This window comes from Heloderma suspectum, chromosome 1, assembly GCF_057233095.1.
Source record: "Heloderma suspectum isolate Gila_16-S chromosome 1, 16-S_ref, whole genome shotgun sequence".
NCBI classification, from domain to species: Eukaryota; Metazoa; Chordata; class Lepidosauria; order Squamata; family Helodermatidae; genus Heloderma; species Heloderma suspectum.
The window spans coordinates 394,639,952-394,662,175 of NC_139458.1; the positions used below are offsets into that span (position 1 = coordinate 394,639,952).

At 44.7% G+C, this 22,224-nt stretch overlaps 1 protein-coding gene across 4 annotated transcripts in view; it reads right to left on the reverse strand.

Moving 5' to 3' along the window:
- The window catches only part of DISP1 (dispatched RND transporter family member 1), a 119,420-nt gene that overhangs the window by 48,419 nt on the left and 48,777 nt on the right, over positions 1-22,224 (reverse strand). For all 4 annotated transcript variants that reach the window (XM_084828699.1, XM_084828701.1, XM_084828703.1 and 1 more), the window contains one exon: positions 5,552-6,089. In XM_084828699.1, the coding sequence (XP_084684825.1) occupies positions 5,552-6,060 (509 nt within the window). In that variant the 5' untranslated portion in view covers positions 6,061-6,089. The remainder of the gene's footprint in view (positions 1-5,551; positions 6,090-22,224) is intronic.

Genomic DNA, 22,224 nt, shown 5'->3' on the forward strand with positions numbered 1-22,224 from the left:
ACACACATTCAAGAATGCAGAAAAGCAAAGAGACGCTTGTTGAGTCTGGCCTTTTTTTCAGACTGTCTAGTGTCTTGTTTAGAATTAGAGTCTTGTTGCTTAAGTGTTTGGAAAAAGGAAGCCATTCATCTATCTGACCAAAAGATCTCAGGTTTTTTGTCCTTAAATTACGATGCTCACAGCTTGTTCAAGTGTACATTTTTAGCACTGCCAAACGCCGCTTGTGCATAATTTGCTACACGCTTTAAAATGGTCTGAAATAGTACTCCTCATCTTTAATTAACAGTGGGACACAGCTCCAGTTATTCTGAATAAACAGGGGAGGCTTTTTTAGTTGGCCATTCTTGTTATATTAATTAACTCATTTGGACACCACAGTTCGAAGGACTAGCAGATCACTAGGTTAAGTACTAAGTATTTTGCTGTTGCTTAGGTGAGGGATGCAGGGCATGGGAAATGAGTTTTCAAACACTTTGTTGCTACCATTTGCAACTGCCAGATTCTAAAGGTCAAAAGACATCAATACACCAGGATTGTGGAGTAGAGGCCAATTTGAGAATTTACAAAGTGGTTTTTGAAACAGCAAAGAAATCTAGTTTTAAAAAGACAGTACAGTTAATGAGAATGACTACAAGGCCTGAGGTTGAATGTTTAATGTGTTGCCTTATTAAACCGAGCAAATTTAGCCAGTACATACTATATTTAATTGTCAAACATTAACTCTGAAATGGTTTTCAATACAGTCTGTTCTATTAGCACAGAACCTAAGGCAACGGTTTAATGAAATTACAGCATACTGTTTTCATATGCACGCTAATAATCAAAATGCGAGCTGTGAAAGGATATCAATAAAGCCTGAACAAACAATATTTAGAATATTTAGAACAATATTCTAAAGTAATATTGACTGTGATTCATTTATTTGATGAAAGACCTAGGCAGGCAGAGCCTAACAAATATGGGTTAGACTAACGTTCTAGAGCAGGAGTGGTGAAAGGTGGATCTCTGGGTGATTTGATCTCTGGGTGACTCGCAGTAGACAGAAGGCTATCAATGCCTACTAGTCCTGATGGCAAGATGTTACCTCCAGTATCAGAGGCAGTATGCCTACGTACACCAGTTGCTGGGGAACATGGGCAGGAGGGTGCTGTTGCGCTCATGTCTTGCTTGTGGGTTTCCCATGGGCAGCTGGTTCGCCGCTGTGTGAACAGAAGGCTGGACTAGATGGATCCTTGGTCTCATCCAGCAGGGCTCTTCTTATGTTCTTAACTTACAACAAATGTAAAACAGCAATATCTCAAGAAGACATTTAAAACTAAGATAGGCAAAGATTTCTGACACCCAATTATTTAACACATGACCCCTTCCCTGCTAAATGTTACTGCTGAAATGAAGAAAGGTGGGGCTGGGATAACCAGAAGTAGGGTTTTGTGTGGAAGAGCTGTGAGCTCAGTTCCATTCTGGTACTCCAAGCAAATTCCTGGGCTCAGAATCCTTTCATTCTAAGCATATGTCTTTTGCACCAGGCATTGGTTGGTGAGTCTTGGGGTTCTAGTAAAATAACAAAGGAGATCCCACAAGCCTGAAGTCTGCCCATCTGCTGCTCTAAAGAACTCACAAATGAGGAACTTCTGGAGTACAAAATATGTCATTCTGAAGCAGTGGAGGCTGGTGGCTCTAATGTCAGTGTGACAACGAACCCACTCCGTGTTTCAATCAGAACTCTAAAGCTCTGACTGAAACCCAGAGCAGATTCATCGTCCCACTGACATCGGAGTCACCAGCCTCCACTGCTCTGTAGACATTTCAGATACACAGGAAAAGATTATGGAATGTTTGTGTAGCCACAGGGTGGGTACTTCCGCTTTCGTGTGTCTTCCTAGATGTGTTCGCTTGTTGTAAGGTCTCACCTTTGTTCATCTGGAAATAACTGGGAAAGCCATGGGAAGGGGCGTAGCTCAGTAGTAGAGCACACACTTTGCATGCAGAAGGCCTCAGGTTCGATCTGCAGCATCTCCAGGTAGGGCTGAAAAAACTCCTGCCTGAAGCCCTGGAGTGTTGACAATACTGGGCTAGATGGACCAAGAGTCTGACTCAGTATAAGGCAGTTTCCTCGGTTCCTAAACGGGTGTGGGTGCGGAGGATTCTATTTTGCTGAACACCATGCCTCCATTCTTTGTCAAGGAACTTTTGCACCAACAGGAGGCATGCACTCCAGCAGTGAAGTACTTCACTTCCGTACTGTCCACATATACTGCTCATTGGAGCATGCTCACTGTGCAGACGGTACACAAGTGAAGGGCTTTACTGCTGATGTGGTGCACTGGACCACGTGTCAGACTAGGACTGCAGAGACCCGAGTTCACACTGCTGCTCAGCCATGTAGCTTACTGGATGACCTGAGACAGCCATTGGGTTGTATCCAATGTTAGTCCTACTTAGAGCAGACCCACTGAAATTACTAGGACTTAATTTAGCTGTGCCTAGAGCAGTTGCACTAAAAGCTCTGCACCTGGGTGAGTGACTTGTGGCCCTGAAGATGTTGTTGGACTACAACTCCCATCTTCACCGAACATTGGCTATAAGGTTGGGGGTGGAGTCCAACAACATCTGAAGGGCCACAGGATCCACCCCTGCTCTACACCAGGGGTCCCAATGCAGTGCCGGCAGGGACCTCCAACGGTGCCCACGAAGCTCTCCACTCCATGACCCTTTCAAACAGTTATTTTTCATTTTAAAAATCTGAAAAATGTTAGGGCACCAGGTTTTCCTTTCCATTCCTGAACCTGCTGTTAGGCAGGTAGAGAAGGGAAGAGTTGCTTCCTGGTCCCACCCAATCTTCTTCCATCCACACAGAACTTTCTCACTTGCTCTCTTTCTGTCTCTCCACACCCATCCTCTAGCCTTGCTCATTCTCTCCCCACTACCCCTTTGCCTTGCTATTTCCCCCTCCCTCCTAGCCTCTGGCCTTGCTGTTTCTCTCCCCATCACCTCTTTTGACTAGCCAGGTCCCCACAACAGCCTTTATGTAACTAGCCACATCTTCCATGGGAGCCATTTTGTGGTGGTGACCAGTTTCTCAAATTCCCAAATGTGTCCATGGGTCTAAAAACGTTGGGGACCCCTGGTCAGTGCAGGGGTGGGGAACCTTTTTTGACCTGACAGCAGGGCAAGTCAGGGGCCACATGCCAGCAGCAGGTGGGACCACCCACTGCTGGTACATGCCTCCCAACGGGACTGCCCAGACCCCATTCACACATACCCACACCCACTCATGCCCCCCCACATTTTTGCACAGAACACACACACCACAGTTTACCCTCCACAAAATCCCCCCTTCCCCTTCCCCTGCACGGCAATTAGACTTTTTAAAAGCCTCCACTTGCACCAATGGAAACTTTTTAAAAGGCTGACTGCAGTGCAGGAGAGGGGGACACAGTGCTTGGGGAGAGGAGGGTTAGCTCTTCCTTTTCCAGCAGCAACCCTTTCCTGGAATGCCCCACCCTCACCCCTGTCGCACAGCAATTAGGCTTTTTAAAACCTCCACTGGCACAAATGGAGACTTTAAAAAAAAGCTGGTTTCAGCTTGGGGCGAGGGGAACAGCAGGGAAAATCTCTTATACCCTCTTGTCCTAGGGCTGGAGAGGAAGCTGGTGGGTTAGATGGGGAACTCCTGCAGGCCATATCTGACCCGCAGATCAGAGGTTCCCCATGTCTAGTGGTATAACATTGTTCATGAAGAAGTACATCAGGATGTAATTATACTGATTTAAAAGGGCACACACATAACACAGGTTGTTTTAAAGGTGTCCAAATTTCAGTTACCGTGGCTCAGGCTTCTGTATAACTCCAAAATATAACCAAGGAAAGCAGTTAGTGAGTGCAAGGTAATTAAACTTTGTACAGTCAGATTCATTTTTAGAACAAAAACGCATACTGACTGCAGTCCTGAAATGCTAAAACAAATCTGGAGTGTGCACTTTTTAAAATTTCAAATTCATTATGATTTTCATAATTCAAAACTAAACACTATGTTGAATCTAACTCAACTAAAAAACAGAGCAAAAGTATTGCTTTGCTTTTTAGCAACCAATTTACAACACCAAGAATCAACACTTCATTCTTTTAATGTTAGGTCACTGAAAAACGTTAAGCTCTACAGGCTTGAAAAACATGCTCTAACCTGCTGTGCTAAATTGGTTACTTGCCAAGTCTCAATTTTAAGTTAAATTTGTACAGAGTTCCTTCCCCAGTAATAGCACTGTGTCCCATCCCTCCCCCCGCCCTCATTTCAATTCCCAATTAAATTGAACAGTGTGGGTATACACAGTAAGGAAAGGTGGTTTCATTATACACTACATTTAATTAATGTGTCATACAAAAATGGAAGGACACCTGCATTCAATACTACACTGTCAGAACATGCACACTGCAGCACTGGATGACTTCCAACTAGGGTTGCTTTACACACAGTGTTTTCCGAGTAGGTTTTGCATCCTTTGTACTCATGGCAAAGTAGATGTGTGCATGTTATTCACATGACAATATGCATGCTTTGTCCATGATTATTTCACACAGAGAGATTACTTCTCTGCAGGAAGATATATGTGAAACAGGCTCTAATGCAGTGACAGGCACCTTCCAGTCTGAGAGCCAGATGTGGCCCATTGAGTCTTGACCAAGGCCCCTCACCTTTCCTGAGGACCCGCCCCTTGGGAAGGGCAAGAGCTACCAGGAAGAGGGAGCTTGTTGTGTTTCTGTGCTGTGTGGGTGAGGAGGGGGCCCTGAACATGGAGAAAGAAGACGATCTCTTTCTCTGCGCCTAGATGCCTTGGTTTCTGGGCTGTGTGATGAGGAAGGAAGTCCCTTCCCACTGTGCAGCTTGCTAGCCCAGCGAGCTGGACACAGAGAAAGAGAACAATTCTTCCCGCTGCACAATGCAGAAGCCAAGTGTGTGTGTGTGTGTGTGTGTGTGTGTGTGTGAGAGAGAGAGAGAGAGAGAATGGGCGGGAGGTGTGCATGCATGCTTGTGTACTTAAATATCTTACGTAAGTCATAGGAGTGCCAAAAAATAAATACTGTATGTGTGTATATGCGCACGCGCGCACACGCATGTGTGTGAAAGAACGAACATGCAGTGTGTGTAAAACGGAGTGTGTGTGGGGATGAATGGGCTGTATGTGTGAGTGAACGGTGTGTGTGTATGTGTGTGCGCGTGTGTGTATGCACACACACATATGTGAATGAATGGGGGGTGTATGTGTACTATCTTGCATAGTTCACAGCATCTCCAAAAAGTGAATGGGGTGTGCATACACATGTGTGTATGGTTTTGTGTGTGTGAGAGAGAATGTGGAGTGTGTGCATGGGTTGTGTGTGTGTGTGTGTGTAAATGGGCTATGGGATGTGTGTACGCACAAGTACCATACTGAGGAGGATTTAACTCACTGCGGCACTGAGGTAAAATCTCCACCTATATTGTGCAAAGTACAATAGAAAGCATATCAAACTGGAATCAGTTCAAACACTATAGAAAATGTGATCTACTTACCGTATACTTGCTATATGTTGTTGCACAGGCTGGTGCTGAAAATGTTCAGGCCACTGATGATGTAGGCAGAATGAGGGCGAAGACTGAAGGCAGCAGGCAGTCTGATACAAGGGGGGGTGTTTTTGGCAAGCAGATGCTGAATATTCAGTATGAGGGTTTGGGCAGCAGGAAGTCAATGGAGATGGTGCTGAATTGGCAGCCAGCGAAATACACTCTTGTTGATTACTATGGCTATTTAGTGGATGATGATATGGGCAAGGACGACAACACTGTGCTAGCACCTGTGGAGTTCTTTGGTCATCGACAGGCAGAAATGATGCTTTTAGCATGCCATTAAGTGGAAGGCACCCATTTGCACTCACTGTTCTTCTTGTGGCTTCCTTGGGTGGGAGGCTTTGGACAGTGGCAGGGCCATCGCTGGTTGTGAGGAGATCAGGACCAGTTGCGTTGGATGGAATGCTGCCGTTACTCAAAACTACGAAGTCATTGTTTCCATTGCTTGTAGCCATGCTCCAAAATTCTGGTGTGGCCTGCAATGCTTCGAGGAGGAGGAAAAGGAGAAAAGTTTAAAAACTTTTAAAGGCATAGTTTTGTCCATAATAAACTAGTCTTGGGGCTGATGTTATCTACTGAATAAAAAGAAACCTGGGTTAGTGATGCACCACATCCTTTTTCAACACATGATGTTCCAGTTGCTGTACTGTTTCACAATCCAGACCTTCACTATTTCTCCGTGGGAAGACACTACACCACAGTTTAACAACTTGGAAAAGCAAATCAAGCAAAGACTATCAAGAGCTAATGGATGCTCTTTCCAAAGCCTTTTTCAAAATGAGATTAAACCAAAGCCGTTAAAGGTAAGCCCCAGGGGCCCTTATCAGGTCCGCCGAGGTTCCCACGGCAGACCATGATGCTCTGAACCAAAGTCAGGAGCAGGACGTAATGGCTTAAGTAGAACATATGGGCTGACCTTCCAATAACTGCTCCTACATCTTCATGCTGGTTTCTCTGCCCCTAATCAATTTAAATTCGCAGCACTGGTAACAACAATTGTGGAACCTGCTATTTTCCGGGAACTGTAGCTAAGTGGAAAGCTGTGGAATGGGGGAGTAAGCAGTGGTATATGGAAAGAGGGCCAGCCCTACCTTTAGGCAAAATGAGGCAACTGCCTCAGATGGCAGATGTTGGGGGCAGCAATGCCAGTTCCCCAGCCAGTCTCCCTGAGCCCCCAGCCATTCCCCTCTGTTGGAGAACAGGGCTGTGCTATGCGTGCCACACGACCTATCCTACTGCCCTCAGATATGGAAAGGAACACTGTCCTGTCACCAGTGTCAAAGTAAAATTAAACTTTCTGTATATGGAAATGGGGGCGGGGAGGAGGGGAGCCCCATCTTTTGCTTCAGGCAGCAAAATGGGACTGGGGTTTAGGGCAGTGGTGGCAAAATGACTTTGGCATGCAAGATATGTATGGATGATATGATGGGAATGGATGGTGAGCCTTCTTTTTAGAAGTTCATAACTGGCACCCTTCTCCATCAAAGCCCATGATATTTTTTTTCTTCCTGTGAAAAGTGACTGATGGGCATAGCGCTTGGACATCTGGTGGGAGTGGAGTTTTCCTGTCCTTTTGACTTTGGTGCTCCTGAATATCCAAAATCAAACCTGTCAGCTGAGGAAACGTCTCCAAGCAGCAGTGATCATGAAGGCAATTAGGATGAGAGTCTTGTGCAAAAAGAACAGACTAAACTAAGAAAAAAAAAGGGGGAGAAGCCTCTGGAAAGGTGACAAACTGGATCCTAACGCAAGTTAACTTAAGGACGTTCATGGAACGCAAATGTCCCTTTCCACCCTCCCTGCTGCAGCCACTTGAGACTCCTCAAAAGGATGGGGGGGTGTATCCTGAACATTGGCATAGGGCAGCAGGGGGGAAGAAGGGACAGGATGGAACCTTTCTTTCTCTGAATGTCCTTAAGTTAACTTAGGATCCAAGCCAAAGAATTTTGTCCCTGTATACAAGCAGTCAATAGGCTCAAAATGGCGTTTACTGAAGTGATGACAACAGACGATTTGGCTTGAAGCCAGTAGAAGTCAAAGGAGCCAACAGCAGGGAACAAGCTAAGGGACATTAATACAGAGCAGCAGCACTCATGCAGGGGCTGTGCTTGGATCACAGACCCACACTTCAGCCCCACAGAGTCTCTGTCAACATGGGTCAGGCAGGGAGTGGGCAGGTTTTGCCCACATTGCAATGTGATCCCTAAACACATTGCTTGATTCCCTACACCCTGCCATAGGAGCAGACAGTAGCGCTGGGGAGCGGGGAGGGGTTTGATGGTGAAAGAGGGAGTGAAATTCCCACCTCCAGATGCTCGCTGGCATTCCTACAGCCTCTATTTGGCTAGCAGCTGCCATTTTTATTTTTCAATAATGCCCTGAAATGACACTATTTAACAAACATAGCATCGTTTGGGAGCATTATTGGAAAATTAAAATAGCAGCGGCCAGTCCAAACAGCGCAGGTGAGTTTTGAGCCCCCCATCCTCAAAATTTGCCCCACCCTGCAAAATAGGCAAAAAGTCTTGCCCACTTTCATGGTTTCCCAAGCAGGGCTGAGAAAAAATGCCTTCTTCATTCAGCCCGACCAGTTGTTCATTTGTGGTGGAGAAAATGAAGGGATGCACTGTCAGACACCACTGCGGTCAGCCTAAATCTGACTTTTGCCTCTGGTGAACCAACTATTTGGAGAGATGGGCAGTTTTCGCTCCCCATTAAGGTGTGAACAGGACTGCCGCTAGCCTCCATCTTGCAAAGCCCTACCCCTCCATCTACACATTCCGACCTTGGGTTTGTTCCTGTTTTCATTCTAGAGTAGGGGCGGGGAACCTTTGGTCCTTCAGATTTTGTTGGACTCCAACCCCCATTATCCCTGACCATTGCCCATGCTGGCTTGGGCTGATGGGAGTTGGAGTCCAACAACACCCAGAAGGCCACAGTTTCCCCACTCCTGTTCGCATGATCAGCTGTGTGCCGGCTGCTATTGAGAATATTCAAGCCATGGCAGGCAGTTGCCGTGGCTTATTGTGGCATGCAGGATGGTTTGTTGTCATGGGTAACAAGCCAGCCAGAACCCACGGGCTGTAATAGGGTTCTGGGGTGGTTTGTTAACCATGGCAATAAGCCACCCTGCCCATCATTGCATATCACAATAAGCTGCAATGATCACCCGCCATGGCTGGAATATTCACAGTGGCAGCCAGCATGTGCCACAAGCCACTGTGGCTTACTGGCCCCTAGAGTTTGATGAAATCGTGGGCTTTTGAGAGTGTGGCAAAGAGATGTTGGGGACTGACTGTTACATAGTCAGTCTCCAACCTGGTGCCTTCCAGTTGTTTTCAACTCCCAGAATTCCTGACTATTAGCCATACTGGCTGGATCTGACGTGAGTTGAAGTCCAAAACGTCTGGAGGGCACCAGGCTGGGGAAGGACGACACAGACTGTAGGAGACATATTAAAAAAATCTCTTCAAGATCTAAAATAAGATACTACCATCACTATACTAATCTCTTTCGAACACAAAAAATATTAAACCTTGGTGTATGTTAATAGCTGGTTGAGATTTGGTTTGCTGATCTTTGGCCTTACAGCGTTAGTTTTCTCTTCCTTCTCCATGACTGATCTGCTAGAGTGCGACAAACGTTCAGCCAGCCAAGCTATTTAATTGGCTCACCACTAATATTAAGCATAAGGTGCTTTGCACACTGGAGTGCTGCCCATAGCAACCTAGGGTGCTTCTTCTCAGAGTCACTTGGGTTTGGAATCCTCAGTGCCTAAAGCTAAAGGGGAAAAAATGAGTCCTGGGTAATGTAACTTAACACTATTTCTTCTATGTTATACCCAGATGCTTTGCAAAGTTAATACCAAAAGGCAACTAGTCATAACTTGACAGGACGTTCACAGCAGGAATATTTCGCTTCGGGATTTGATTCCACACATTCTTGCTTGATATTCTCTCCCGACCCCCCAAATCAGTTGGTAATTGCTAAAACGTATTGAACAAGCACTGCTGAATATAAACTGAAGCAGTTTTTGAAAGCTGTTTTCTGTCTGAAAATACTTTAAAAAAAATACTGAATGACAGAAACAGCAAAAAATGAAGCAGTTCATGAACGCTGGTTGCTGTCTGAAAATACATTCATTTATTTTGTTCAAATACTAAAGGACTGAAGTAGCATGGCTTTCTTACAAAACACTTGGCAGCTACAAAGTGGCCACTAAACAGGATGGAGCCGTGAGTATATGTTCCATAAAGGATTTTTTCCCCTTAAACATACAAACACAGCCCTTTTCCTGCATTAGATTCAGGGGAATGTTGGAGAATCATCTTCCACTGAACAGGATATTCAAGCACTTTCCTCCATATATTTCTCTCCCTAGCAAGGTCCACCTGGCATCAACATTGTTTATCCTTCGAGCAGCAGGTTAAGACCTTCTTCTATTGCCAGGTATTGGATGTCATAAAATAGCCTTCTTAGGGAGCAATCCTATGTGGATCAATGGTCGCCTCTGACCCTGGCGACAAAACATCTGCCTATCCAGTGCAGGGTGGGAGGAGTGGATCTCCTCTACTTTCATGGCTAGACAGCTGATTTTGGCTGTCTAGCCACAGGACCTTGGAAAGTGGCAGCTGGCCAGCACGTAGGATGTATCATACCAGCATTTCTGACCTCCCTGCCCCACCCTGCCCCCAGGAATGCCCCCTTTTTGCCACTCCATGCTGCCTATGAGGTGGCACAGGAGGGGGTGGGAGTTGGTTCTCCCGGAACCAACCTTGGGAATGGGGGCTCTGAGGTTGGTTCCCAGGAACTGACCTATCCTATGGCCGTCTAGCTGCTGATTAGGGGCCATAGGATTGTGCCCTTAATGCATCAGTTGAATCATCCATGGTTGTCACTGATGCCTTAGCTGTTTATGGGGCCATGGTATTTTATTTATAATTGTTTTTAGCAGTTTTTAGCAGTTTTAAATTGTTTAAAATTTTTGTATGTTTTAATTTTGTTGGAAGTCACTGAGTCCTTTTTGTGATTGTTGAGAAAGGTGTCTAAGAAATTTAATTAATAATGATGATGGTATTATATAGTAGTGTATGGAGAAAACAATGGCTATGAACATTTAGACATCTGAACTGTCAGTTAATGGCTTGATCAAAAGATGAAAAGGTAGAATTGTGATAAAAAGGCATCTGGACTTCTACAAAAAGCAAGCTACACCACCAGGACAAGACAGACAAATGCTCATTCTATTGCAATGCAGCCTGTTAATGTGGATGGCTTACAGCAGCTTTCCCAAACTTGGTGCCCTCCAGATGCCCTCCATACTACAACTCCCAGCATTCCTGACCACTGATCATGCTGGCTAGGGCTGATGGGATTTGAAGTCCAAAACATCTGGAGGGCACCAGGCTGAACTTACAGTAAAAACACTAACACAAAAAAGTGGGCTGAAGAATGATTTTATGACCTGGCCAAGACTACTGCAGCATGCTAGTCAAAAAGAAAAACATTTTAATGCCTTCTTTGTTCTCCATGATAATTAGGCAGAGATGTGCAAGTTCCTGACTGTACATGGCAAGAGACAAGAACACACACACGCAAACAGATGAATCAGCAATACTACACCAGTAAACAAATCTCCCAGAAATTAAGAGCCCGGTGAAACAAGCATTTTAACCTGTTTGCAGAATGCCAGAAGGGAAGATGCCAGAAGGGCATTCCATAGCTCTGGGGTGGGGTGGGGTGTGGGGGGCAAATGAGAAGGCCCCATTTCTCAGAGAGGCCAATCTGATCCTTCAGCAAGTAATTACCCACAAAAGGACTGATACAGGAAAAGGCTGTGATTGCACTTCTGATGTTAAGAATGGAGAAGGGACTCGCATGGTGGTATTTAGAGAACTGGTTTACCAGGCTTTATTAGACTTGTTTGAATTTGTTGAGAGCTTGGCACTATGTAAAGGTATATATGACTAGTTAGCAGTTTAGCATCAAACTCCAGAAGGGAAAAAAAAACCTCTGCTGCTTTAAAAAATAATAATCCTACAACCGATCCTTTATTCTTTTCTGCTCAGAGAACTTCTTGTCAGGCACAAGACCTGATCTTGGCATAGGAGGGTTACCACATCAGCCAAAGGCTAGATATGCAGGCATTCAAAAAAAGGTAAGGGCTAACAGCAGACCAGCCACAGAGATGGGAGAACAACCAAGAGGGCAGGTAACATACATATACTAGAAAACCATTTTTTAAAGCTGCCTATAGTATAGGTTTTACAACCTTCCCCCACTCCAGAAGTGTTGGACTACAACTCCCATAGCATGGCTATTTCTGCTCTTTTGAACAGATGAATTCTTTTAAAATTTATAGCCCACATGTCTTTCAACAGAAGTACTCAAGGCAGGAACCAGAAGAAATATAAAATACATATGGGCCAAAAGAATGGAGGATCCAAAGCAGGAAACAAAAATCCAGATGAACTATTCTTGTATTTAGTCACATACGCATGCTGTGCACCAAGGCTTCATGTGAGAGTGTAGGTTGCATTTGTACTGTAATAGTGTAGCATAGTAGGTACGCGTGTACAGCGAAAGCCATGTTGTGAATGCAAAAGCATGAATACCAGGCTGCCACATGGAGTTCAGCCCCGTCACTAGAGGATTATTGGGGAGACTGGCACCATTTCGCAGAGTGCACTGCGCATAGGGTTGCCAACTGAGCAGAAACAAATTGGACTACTCTTGTGCCTGAACCACGTGATAGACCTGTACAAGTCAGGAGGTGAAGCTTTTCACAGCACAGATAAACATCACCAGCACCTAATGTGTGTAGAGCGAGTTTCTATTAAAAAGCACAGGGGCTAGTTAAAAAGTTGGCAACACTAATTAGGTGAGATGGCAGCTCTAGTCTGTTGAGTAGATAAGCCCAGAGTGCAAACCTGAGACTCTCCCTCTTCAGTCATGTAGAGCTTGCCATCTTACCCCAGAACACCTCTCAGGCAGCCCTGCTACCTTAGGCAGGCACAGGGCTGGGCCTAGACATTTTGGTGCTTGAGGCAAAGGACAAGATGGCACGCTCTCCCATTCCACATACAAAAGCCGAATGGACTGGCAGCAGAATCTTTCTTTGACGCTAGCAATGGGAAAAAGGCAAAACTGAAGTACTTTGGCCACGTAATGAGAAGACAGGATACCCTGGAGAAGATGCTGATGATAGGGAAAATGGAAGGCAAAAGAAAGAGGGGCCGACCAAGGGCAAGATGGATGGATGGTATTCTGGAGGTGACGGACTCGACCTTGGGGGAGCTGGGGGTGGCGACAGCCGGCAGGAAGCTCTGGCGTGGGCTGATCCATGAAGTCACGAAGAGTCGGAAGCGACTGAACGAATAAACCACAACAAGCAATGGGACCGCATCCTCCACCACACCTGAATGTTGCAGGCAAACTTAGGGGGGTGCAAGCCAGGCCACATAGCCCACATCTCTCTCCTCCATCACCTTGCTGCGACCTCCCGGCATCAGCTGCCTGGGACAACTGCCTCAGGCTGCTTAATGGAGCCCTGAGCAGGCAGACTGAGACTGGAGTACAGGGCATCAGATCCCACAGCATACAAAGGCAGACAAAGAAGCATTTCCTTCACAAAGGAAAGACACTCTGCACATGCTCAAGAGCACTCTGCCCTAGTCTTGTTTCAGGATGTTCCTGTGTCCATAGCACTTGACAGAAGGGAAAACTTACAGCTTCTGAAGGCCCCTCTTGAACTTGAAATGTTGGTCTGTACATTGTAAAAACTATTCTGATAGGATTGGGTTGGGTCCAGATGTCACCATCCATGTATAGAAGGGCTCATTCAGGCAACAGAAGGCTTTTGATCCAGCGGAGGGACCCTGCTAGCGGAAAAGAGCATCTGTAGGGGGAGACTTTTGCTGATACCTCCCCTCCCCATGCAGCCCCCAGTGTCAACTCCTCCATTGTTCCAGAGTAACCCCCAATCCTTCAGGGCACAGTTTCTGGACCCACTGTGTCTAGATAGAGATACAGTTCACAGGTTTATTTTCAGAGAAATCAGTATTGTATTTTACAATCCATATTCAATAATAAAACTGAAAATAGTATTTTGTTGCTTTTAGTTCAGAACTAACAAATCCAATCTCTATCCCCAATTGCACTGAAGGAAAAAAAACCTGTCCACAAAAGCACTCCCCATACTCCCAATAAATAAACCACAGATTCTAGACTGCTGAGTGGTCTGATAGTAAAATGCAGTTGAAAATTTTTCAAAGGACTCCAGAAACTGCTATATAATAATTTTGAGGGCTTACCTTTGATTATAGGAATGGGAGAGAGATGAACACATCACAGAGCTGAATATTTCCACCGCTCTCGCCCCAGCCCACCGCACTGGAGCCAGATAATGTTTACTTGCCTGGAAGACAGTGCTGGAAGGGGCGTTTAGTGGAGTGAGTCTGAGACACAATTAAACTGTGTGTGTATGTGGGGTTTGAAGGAGGGGTGGCAATCTTTACCTCTCCAGATGAGAGATGGGGAAGGGACTGAGCGATGAGACCCAGGAAGGAGCCAGGAGGAAGGCTGCCACAAGGGAGATGTTTGGTTGCCCAACCAGTTGCAAAAAGCCACATGCTGCCTTTGTGGAATGGAGATCCATTTGGCCTTGTATGTAGTATATTTTTATTGCTGTTAGGCTTTTTTCTCCTGCTTGGTTTTAAGGGATCGGGTCAGTTCATTTGTATTGTTTTATACAAAGTTGTATGGATTATATTGATCTGGTTCGCATGACGCGACAGTCCACCATGGCTTAACTTAACCACAGGAGCTGTCACGTTGTGCTGGGTGCCCACGGATGTAGTTTTTGCGTGGCACCCATGGGTGCCTGGCTTGCTGTGGCTTGTCATGTCATGTGAACCCAGGTGGCAGGGGTTGTTTGAGGGTCAGACAATCCTCAAATACCCCATGGCTTGTTTTAGGGTTATTTGAGGGTTGCCTAATCCTCAGACAACTTGTGCCACCTCGGTTTGCATGACACAACAAGCCATGAAAAGCAGGGTGCTTGTGGGCACCATGCAAAAATGGCACCCGCAGGCACCCAGCACAACACAACATCCCCCGCAGGTAAATTAAGCCATGATGGGCTGTCGGGACGTGTGAATAGGCCCTGTATGTTATGCCTTATTTCTATGCCACCTTTCAGCCAAAAATGCCCCCAAGGTGGCTCACAAAGGTTAATACAAGATTTAAACACAATGCAACTCATGGAGAATAAGGCTACCAATGGCTACTCATCATAATAGCTATATATTGCCTCCAGTATGAGAGCATGACTTTCAATACCAGTTACTGGGGAACCCATGCAAGATGGGGCTATTGTGCTCATGTCCTGCTTGTGGGATTCCCATAGGCATCTGAGTTGGCCACTGTGCAAACAGAATGGTGGACTAGATAGGACTTTCGTCTGATCCAGCATGGCTTTTCTTATGTTCTTAACTTACAACAAATGTAAAACAGCATTATCTCAAGAAGATATTTAAAACTAAAAACCTAAGACCCAAACACATCCTTCCCTCATGTCTAATAGCAAAACACCAGTCCACAAAAATATGCCAAAAGACAGCAGGAATATACCTCACCCCCAGGGGGCTCCTTACATGACTTTCTAGACAGAAGGTGGGACAACAAAGCAGGTGGAAAAGCTCATCTCTGGTGCACAAAAGAATCCTTGCTCTGCTGCAGTGCTTCCCAGACAGGTTCTTTCTAATGTGTCCAGGCAGGAAGGTGGGGCAGTGCCAATGGAAAAGCTCACCTTTGCTGGTCAATGAAGCCCAGCAAATGCTTCCAGCATGGACCAAATTCAAGCTGTTGAGGGCAGCTGGTATAGCGTCAGCTCTGGGGTACAGAATCTCCTGTCTTCCTTTGGCATCTGCTCCCATGCCCCGTTTTCAAAGACAATAGCCATCCAAAGCAGCTGTTTATATACTATCATCATTTAAAGCCACCTCCTGGTTCTACTTTCCTGGAGTTTTTCACTGTAATGAAAATGCTGGTAGAACACTACCATGTAAAGCTTTGATGAGCAAACTGCCAGATATAGGAGTGCTGTGAGTCCAAGAGAAATATAGGATATGCTTATCCTGTATTTACTGACAGATACTATGGGAACGGTTCATACTACTATGTTTTTGAATTTTTATATTTATTACTGTTCACCAGTTATGTTGCGAGCTGCTTTGGGCACCATCTTGTGGCAAAGTCACATCCAAATTAACTAACCTATTAATGAATGATTACATTATTGCCAATCTAGAAGGATGTTAACCCACCCCATATATAAATATCTCATCTTCCTCCACCAGGTTCTGGCCAGCCTCTTTATTTTCACTCACAGGGTAGGATGTGGAAGACACAAATACATTTGCTTCTTACTGAATGATCAGGTAGAACAGAGCCTGCACATTTTCCCTAGTATCTGGAGAACCAAAAGGGCTATGGACTTTTTGTTTAAATCAGTCTTCCCCAAACTGGTGCTCTTCAGATGTGTTGGACTACATCTCCCAGCATCCTTGACCAGTGGGCATGCTCACTGGGGGTGATGGGAGTTGCGGTCCAAAACATCTAGGGGGCACCATGTTGGGGAAATCTGGCTTAAATTAAAGTTAAGAAACCAGGCCAGCTAATGGCCCCTAAAAGGACAAGAGCATTCCCCAAGCCCAGGAAAAACTCAGCTAACCAGGCAGGATAACTACATATGGACAATTTTCATAACAATCCTACAAGTTTGTTTGCAACAAGACTGAGCTTTGTTTTCTGAGCAGAGAACCACCTTCTGAGCTTTGGACCTTTCAAGAGAATTGCAGTGTTGTACAACACTCAAACATATGTGTAGGATTTTGTGTTCACTCAAGTAAACGTTAATTTAGATGTAGGTAAACCTTTCCCATTCGTTTAGGCCCAGATGACGTTTTTCATTGCTCTAAAGGTTTTTTTAAAAAATATTATTTTTTTTAAAAGGAGGGGTTGGAGAGAAGCAGGCTTAAAACAAGATTGGTTCAAGAAAAGCCATCTGGACTAACACCACTTACTGTTCAAAAGGACAAGTGCAAAATCAGGTGGGAATGATGTATTGGAAATGTGGTTGAAGTTGCTACATAGCTCAGAGCATTTATAGATTTTAACTCTCTTACATTTAACCTAGATTCAATTTATGCTGCAGTTGTATATGAAGTGATTCATATACAGAGAGAGAGAGATCCTCCAGCCAAACAATACTGGTTAGGGAGATAGAGTTCTTTAAACCCTTATATTCCTGCCAAATAAAGAAATCAGAGTGGTTGTAAAAGTATAACTGATGATGTGCAAATGTCTTCTCATGCTAAGATGTTTCTTTAAGACGCATTTCCTAAATGTTCCAAGAAGGATAAATTTATCAATATGCAATGACTTGTACAATTTCATTACAATTCTCTATTCTCAGTCATCTTGACACATTCAGGTCCAAGTTTACAATGTCATACACAGTTTCCACTTTTTAGAAAAGAAATAATGTGAATATTAGCAGGAGGTAAGCCTTTCCAAACCAACTAGATAAAGGCAAGCTGCAGAAGTTAGTGTTCTCGTACTACAACACTTTGGATTTTGTTAAAAAACGAAACAGAAGTAATAGGTGGTGACGCCTGATCCTTTTATCGGTGAGGTCTACCTACCTCTCAAGTCAGTACTCCTCAGGCAGTTATGGACTTTAAAAAAATGCTTCATGTCACTGATCTTAGCTTCTGGCTCCCAGCTAGACATTTTTGGAATTCCCTAGCATCCTTGCTATTCACAATACATGGGAGCCTCTCACCATTTCCTGGCACTTAATTGTTATTTTGTTTATGGGCCGCTAGCTATTCCTTCAAACATTTGTCTTATTTAACTCTGCTCTTACTCCCTCATCAAGTAAGTGTCATACCAAGAGAATAGCGTTCCTGAAACAGAGTAGTTCAGGCCTACTTAAGATGTACCAAGAAAATTGGGGTGGGTTTAATTCAGCAAGTAATAATTTTGCTGTAACACTGTTAGTACATTAAGTTCAACTTGGTTAAAATGAAGTGTTTTAACTCCTCAATTACTGTTCTTGGAATACATGTAGAGCAAAAACCTCACAATACCTCCCCCACAATTTGACTAGCACCTGGACTGAGAGTGCTGCGCTTGCTTTTCCATCCTCCTCTCCTAAAAGGAGTTTATAGGCAAGGGCACTGATAAGTTGTTAAACAGAGTGCCCATTTTATTAGCTATTTCCTCCCTGATGTGAATAGGCCCTCAGCAACCTTTTCCCCTGGCAATGGATCCAAGTTGTGTGGAGTAACCTGTTTTAGCCAACAGATTGACTTCTCTTGACCAGGACAAACAACTATCCATTTCTGAAATGATAACCATGTTAGTCTGTTGCAGCAAACCCAGTGGAGTATTGTGGCATCTCAACAGACTGGCAAATTTATTATGGCATTAGATTTTGTGGACCACAGCCTCATTCATCTGATGAATGGAACGCCATCCTGGGTTCATTCTCTCTCTCTCTCTCTCTCTCTCTCTCTCTCACGCAAACGAGTGTCGGAAGAAGATATTTAGCAATGAAGTAAGATGGGAATGAAATGCAACAATAACAGACAGTGATAATTACATTTGAACTAAGCTTAAGTCTAAGTTTTAACGTAATTACCACTGGGTTTTAACGTAATTACCACTAAGTTAGTCATACTTCAGCCCCCTGAAATTAGTTTTAGGGATTAGGAAGAAGTTAGTCAATACGCTGATGACACCCTGTTCTGTTCCATATGAGTAAGGCAACACTGTGAAGATGCAGAACCAGCCTATGGAATCAGTAATGGGTTAGATGAGGGCCACTAAAATTAAGTAGAATCCCAACATGTTGGAGGCCTTGTGGGTATATGTTTTTTATGTCCAGGAATTGGATGTGTGGCCTGTTCTGGATGGGGTTGCACTCCCCTTGAAAGAGCAGGTGTGTAGTGTGGGGTACGCCTTGATCCAGCATTGTCACTTGAGACTCAAGTGGCTTCGGTGGCTAGGACTGCCTTTTACCAGCTTTGGCTGGTTCTACCAGCTATGATCGTTCCTGGACAGGGATAGTCTGGCCACAGTTGTTCTTGCTCTGGTAACCTCTCGATTGGATTACTGTAATGCATTTTACGTGGGACTACCCTTGAAGATGACTTGGAAGCTTCAGCCAGTGTAGAATGCAGCATCCAGAATTGTAACCAGTACAGCCAGGCAGAAACGTATTACGCTGGTTCTGGGAGGTTCACTGGCTGCCTATTTGCTTCCATGTCCAATTCAAGGGCTTGCCTTTAAAGCCCTAAACAATTTGGGATGCAAATATCGGCAGGAGTACTTCTCCCTGTACCAAACTGCCAATGACTTAAAATCATCAGTGGATGCTTTTGTCAAGGATCTCAGGTGCATTCTGTGTCAACAAGGCAGGGAGCTTGTGACTAACACCAAGATTGCCATTGTTTGGGCACCTTTTTGCTTTAATTGATTTTGTCAATTCTATTGTATTTGCCACCTTCTCTGATGATGTGTTTTAGTATTTTTATTGTATTGTGTGTTATTCTAATCGTATTTGTACATCCACCCTGGTATCTGCAAGGATGACAGGCAGTTGAAAAATGTTTTAATAAATAAATGAAATAAAAATAAGTATTAGTCATGACTAACTTAGGTCCCATTGATTTCAATGGGGCCTAAAGCACGACTAACTTAGGGAGCTATCTTATAGCCCCTAGACAGCATCTTAGGGGCCACAGAATACTTTGGTGTCAGGATTGAGCCCAGGCCCTCTGGTTTGGTTTCGGACTCTGATTTGGAGACGGAGGTAGAAGAAACCCAGCAGAGACAGGGTGTGGGGGGAGGAAATTCCCACAAACTCCCCTGGAATCACCGAAGAACCTTCCCAGGGGTTTATCGAGGAGGAAGGCCAGGCTCAGAGACTGTCTCTCCCCCCGTGGGAACCCAGCTCCTGTCGGAGAGGGAGGGAGCATCGGGATTCACAGATGCCAGAACCCACTGCAGAGTTAAGCGGGTGGGGTTGAGAGGAGGTAGGAAGCCTCCCACCTGATTGGCTGCCTGTCAGGAGTTGGGCTGGAAGGAACCTCCCTGAAGGGCAGAGACCAGAAAGAGCTGGCTGAGCTCAGCAGGAACCCCATCCATTTTAGATGAAAGGCATCTGCCCTGCTTTCAGTAGCTCTCTCACCAAAAGATTTATTTTGCTAATTAGGCCTAGAGGACACCTCTTAGCTTTTGTAGCAGCTTCAGAAGTGAAGAGGTGCTATAGCTGAATAATAAGTTTGTGGATTGCACAACGAGGAGGGCTTCGAATCCCTGACACTTCAGTTTCCCAGCTCCAAAGTCACAGACAGCGCTCCAACCTCGGAGGGGGGAATAGTAGCTCTGGCCCCCCTCCTCCTTGCAGTCGGCGTGGAAAGAACTGCACCAGCTGCTCTTCAAAGTCAAGAATCCAGCCTCGGAGCAGGAGAGAAGGGGGAGTTCCAGTAGGTAGGGGAGGAGACTGGAGAGATCAGGATATGAGCTATCCTGCAAACTCTCCAGTCTCCCCTCTAAGGTGCGCCAGCTAAATGGGCAAAAAAGCCCATCTAGTGCAAAATGCAGGGCAGGAGGACGGGGAGGTGAAGATCACCTCCACTGCTCCTCATGTTCTGCATGCGTTGACCGTAAGCCTCCAAGTTCAGAGACTTACGATCAACACAATAGAATTGTGCCCTTAGTCTGGATCCAATCCCCTGTCTGTATTTATTAGATTTCATTCCCCTTACTGCTAAGATTTTCCTTCTCCCTACATGGGTGTGTGGGTGTGTGTCAGTCTGAGAGAGACAGAGAGAGAGAATGAATGTAAATATCTTCCATGTATCTGATGAAGTACCTTTGGCCATAAAACCCTATGCTATAATAAGTGAGTTAGTCTTTAAGTTGCCACAAGACTCTTCCTTGGTATTAACTACCAATTATTATGGGTGATGGGTTGGGTCCAACTCTCGCACAACAGGACTTCCCCATCCTCTCCTCTCTCTGCAGTTTCATCTGCATGCCACCAATGTGTTCCCGGAGGGTCCCCCAACCCTCTGGAGCAGATTTGGGACTGCAGGGGGGAGAGCAAAATCCATTCTGCCAGTGGTTTCCTCCCTCTGGCAGCACAACACCATTATACAAGTCAGTACTCCTTAATTTTACATCCTTCTTACATCTGAATTAATAATTTTCCTTTTGCATAGGGTTTATATTACCTCCTTGAACATGAATTTTGAGTTACTTTTGTTGACTCAATCATTTGCTGGAAATGTCTATTTATACATTTGTCAGCTACATTCATTTGGCACATTATCCATCACCTTCCAAGCCACCAAACAAAACATTTTAAATGGATCATCTATCCTTTCATTCAATGCTGTGTTACATTATTGCCAATCCATACCCCAAAAGACTTTTATGTGCCCCTCCTGACTCTGAGAAATTATTTCATTTCCTGTGCTGAAGGCTGGGTCAGGAACTGCAGTTTCTCTGACATGGAGTTTCCAAAGATCACCATGCCAAGGTAGTAAAAAAACAACAACACTGCAGATAAGGCACCAAATGGATTGAATTTGAGAATGCACATTAATTCATCATTGGCAGCAATAGAGCGAAGGAATGACTAATGGGAACAGGCATAAGGATGGGGAGATGAAATAAAAAGCCTTATAAAAATTGTATTAACACGTTAGCTTAACAAGAAGCAGCTGAAGTTAAAGATGCAACACTGTGGACTGTATCCAGTGGCGACTTTGCACTTGCGGAAAGCACTTCTGCTGGTGCAAAGCAGGGCACCTGATTTCTACAGATCCACACCCACCTGCCACTGTAGCTCCTACCCCTTGTGGGGCTCAGAACCTTCTGGAACAATATAGGATAAAGGGCTGCAGTCAGTAAGAGGGGATTGGGAAAAATCAGGTGGCCTACCTTATGTGTGCAAAAGTGCTTCCCACTAGTTGAAAGTCATATTGGATACAACCCTGTGCAACCAAGTCCACTGAGCAGGGTCTTTTCTTCCCTGGGATCACACCATGAAAATTAAAAGGGACTTTAATACACAATTGCAATTTCTGTTTTGGCTAACACTTTGTACAGCACAAAGTAAAGGGAAATGAAAAAAAACTGAAGATCTCACATAACTGAGAAATAGGCAGAATCCTTAGTTAGATACATCAGTAACCTCTTCACCTCACCAAACTGCAGAAGTCTATAGCCAGGCATTGTAAAGAGTTAGGTAAATTTTCAAATCATATATTTTAGATGACAAATTATATAGCTACAAGGCATCTCTGCATCAAGCAAGGGAACTGCAGACTCTCAGCACAATTTAAAAGGTTTGTTGAGAATCCAGATGCAAGATGTTTACATCTTACATACTACAATTTCAGTAGCGTCATTGCACTAACTCTTATTTACACAGCTTAATGCCTTTTCATTACTACGTAAAAGAGTTTTCATGATTATAAATCCTATGCTTAAAATAATTTTCTCCACCCGTGTGATATGCTGTCTTTTTCCAGCTGAAAAAG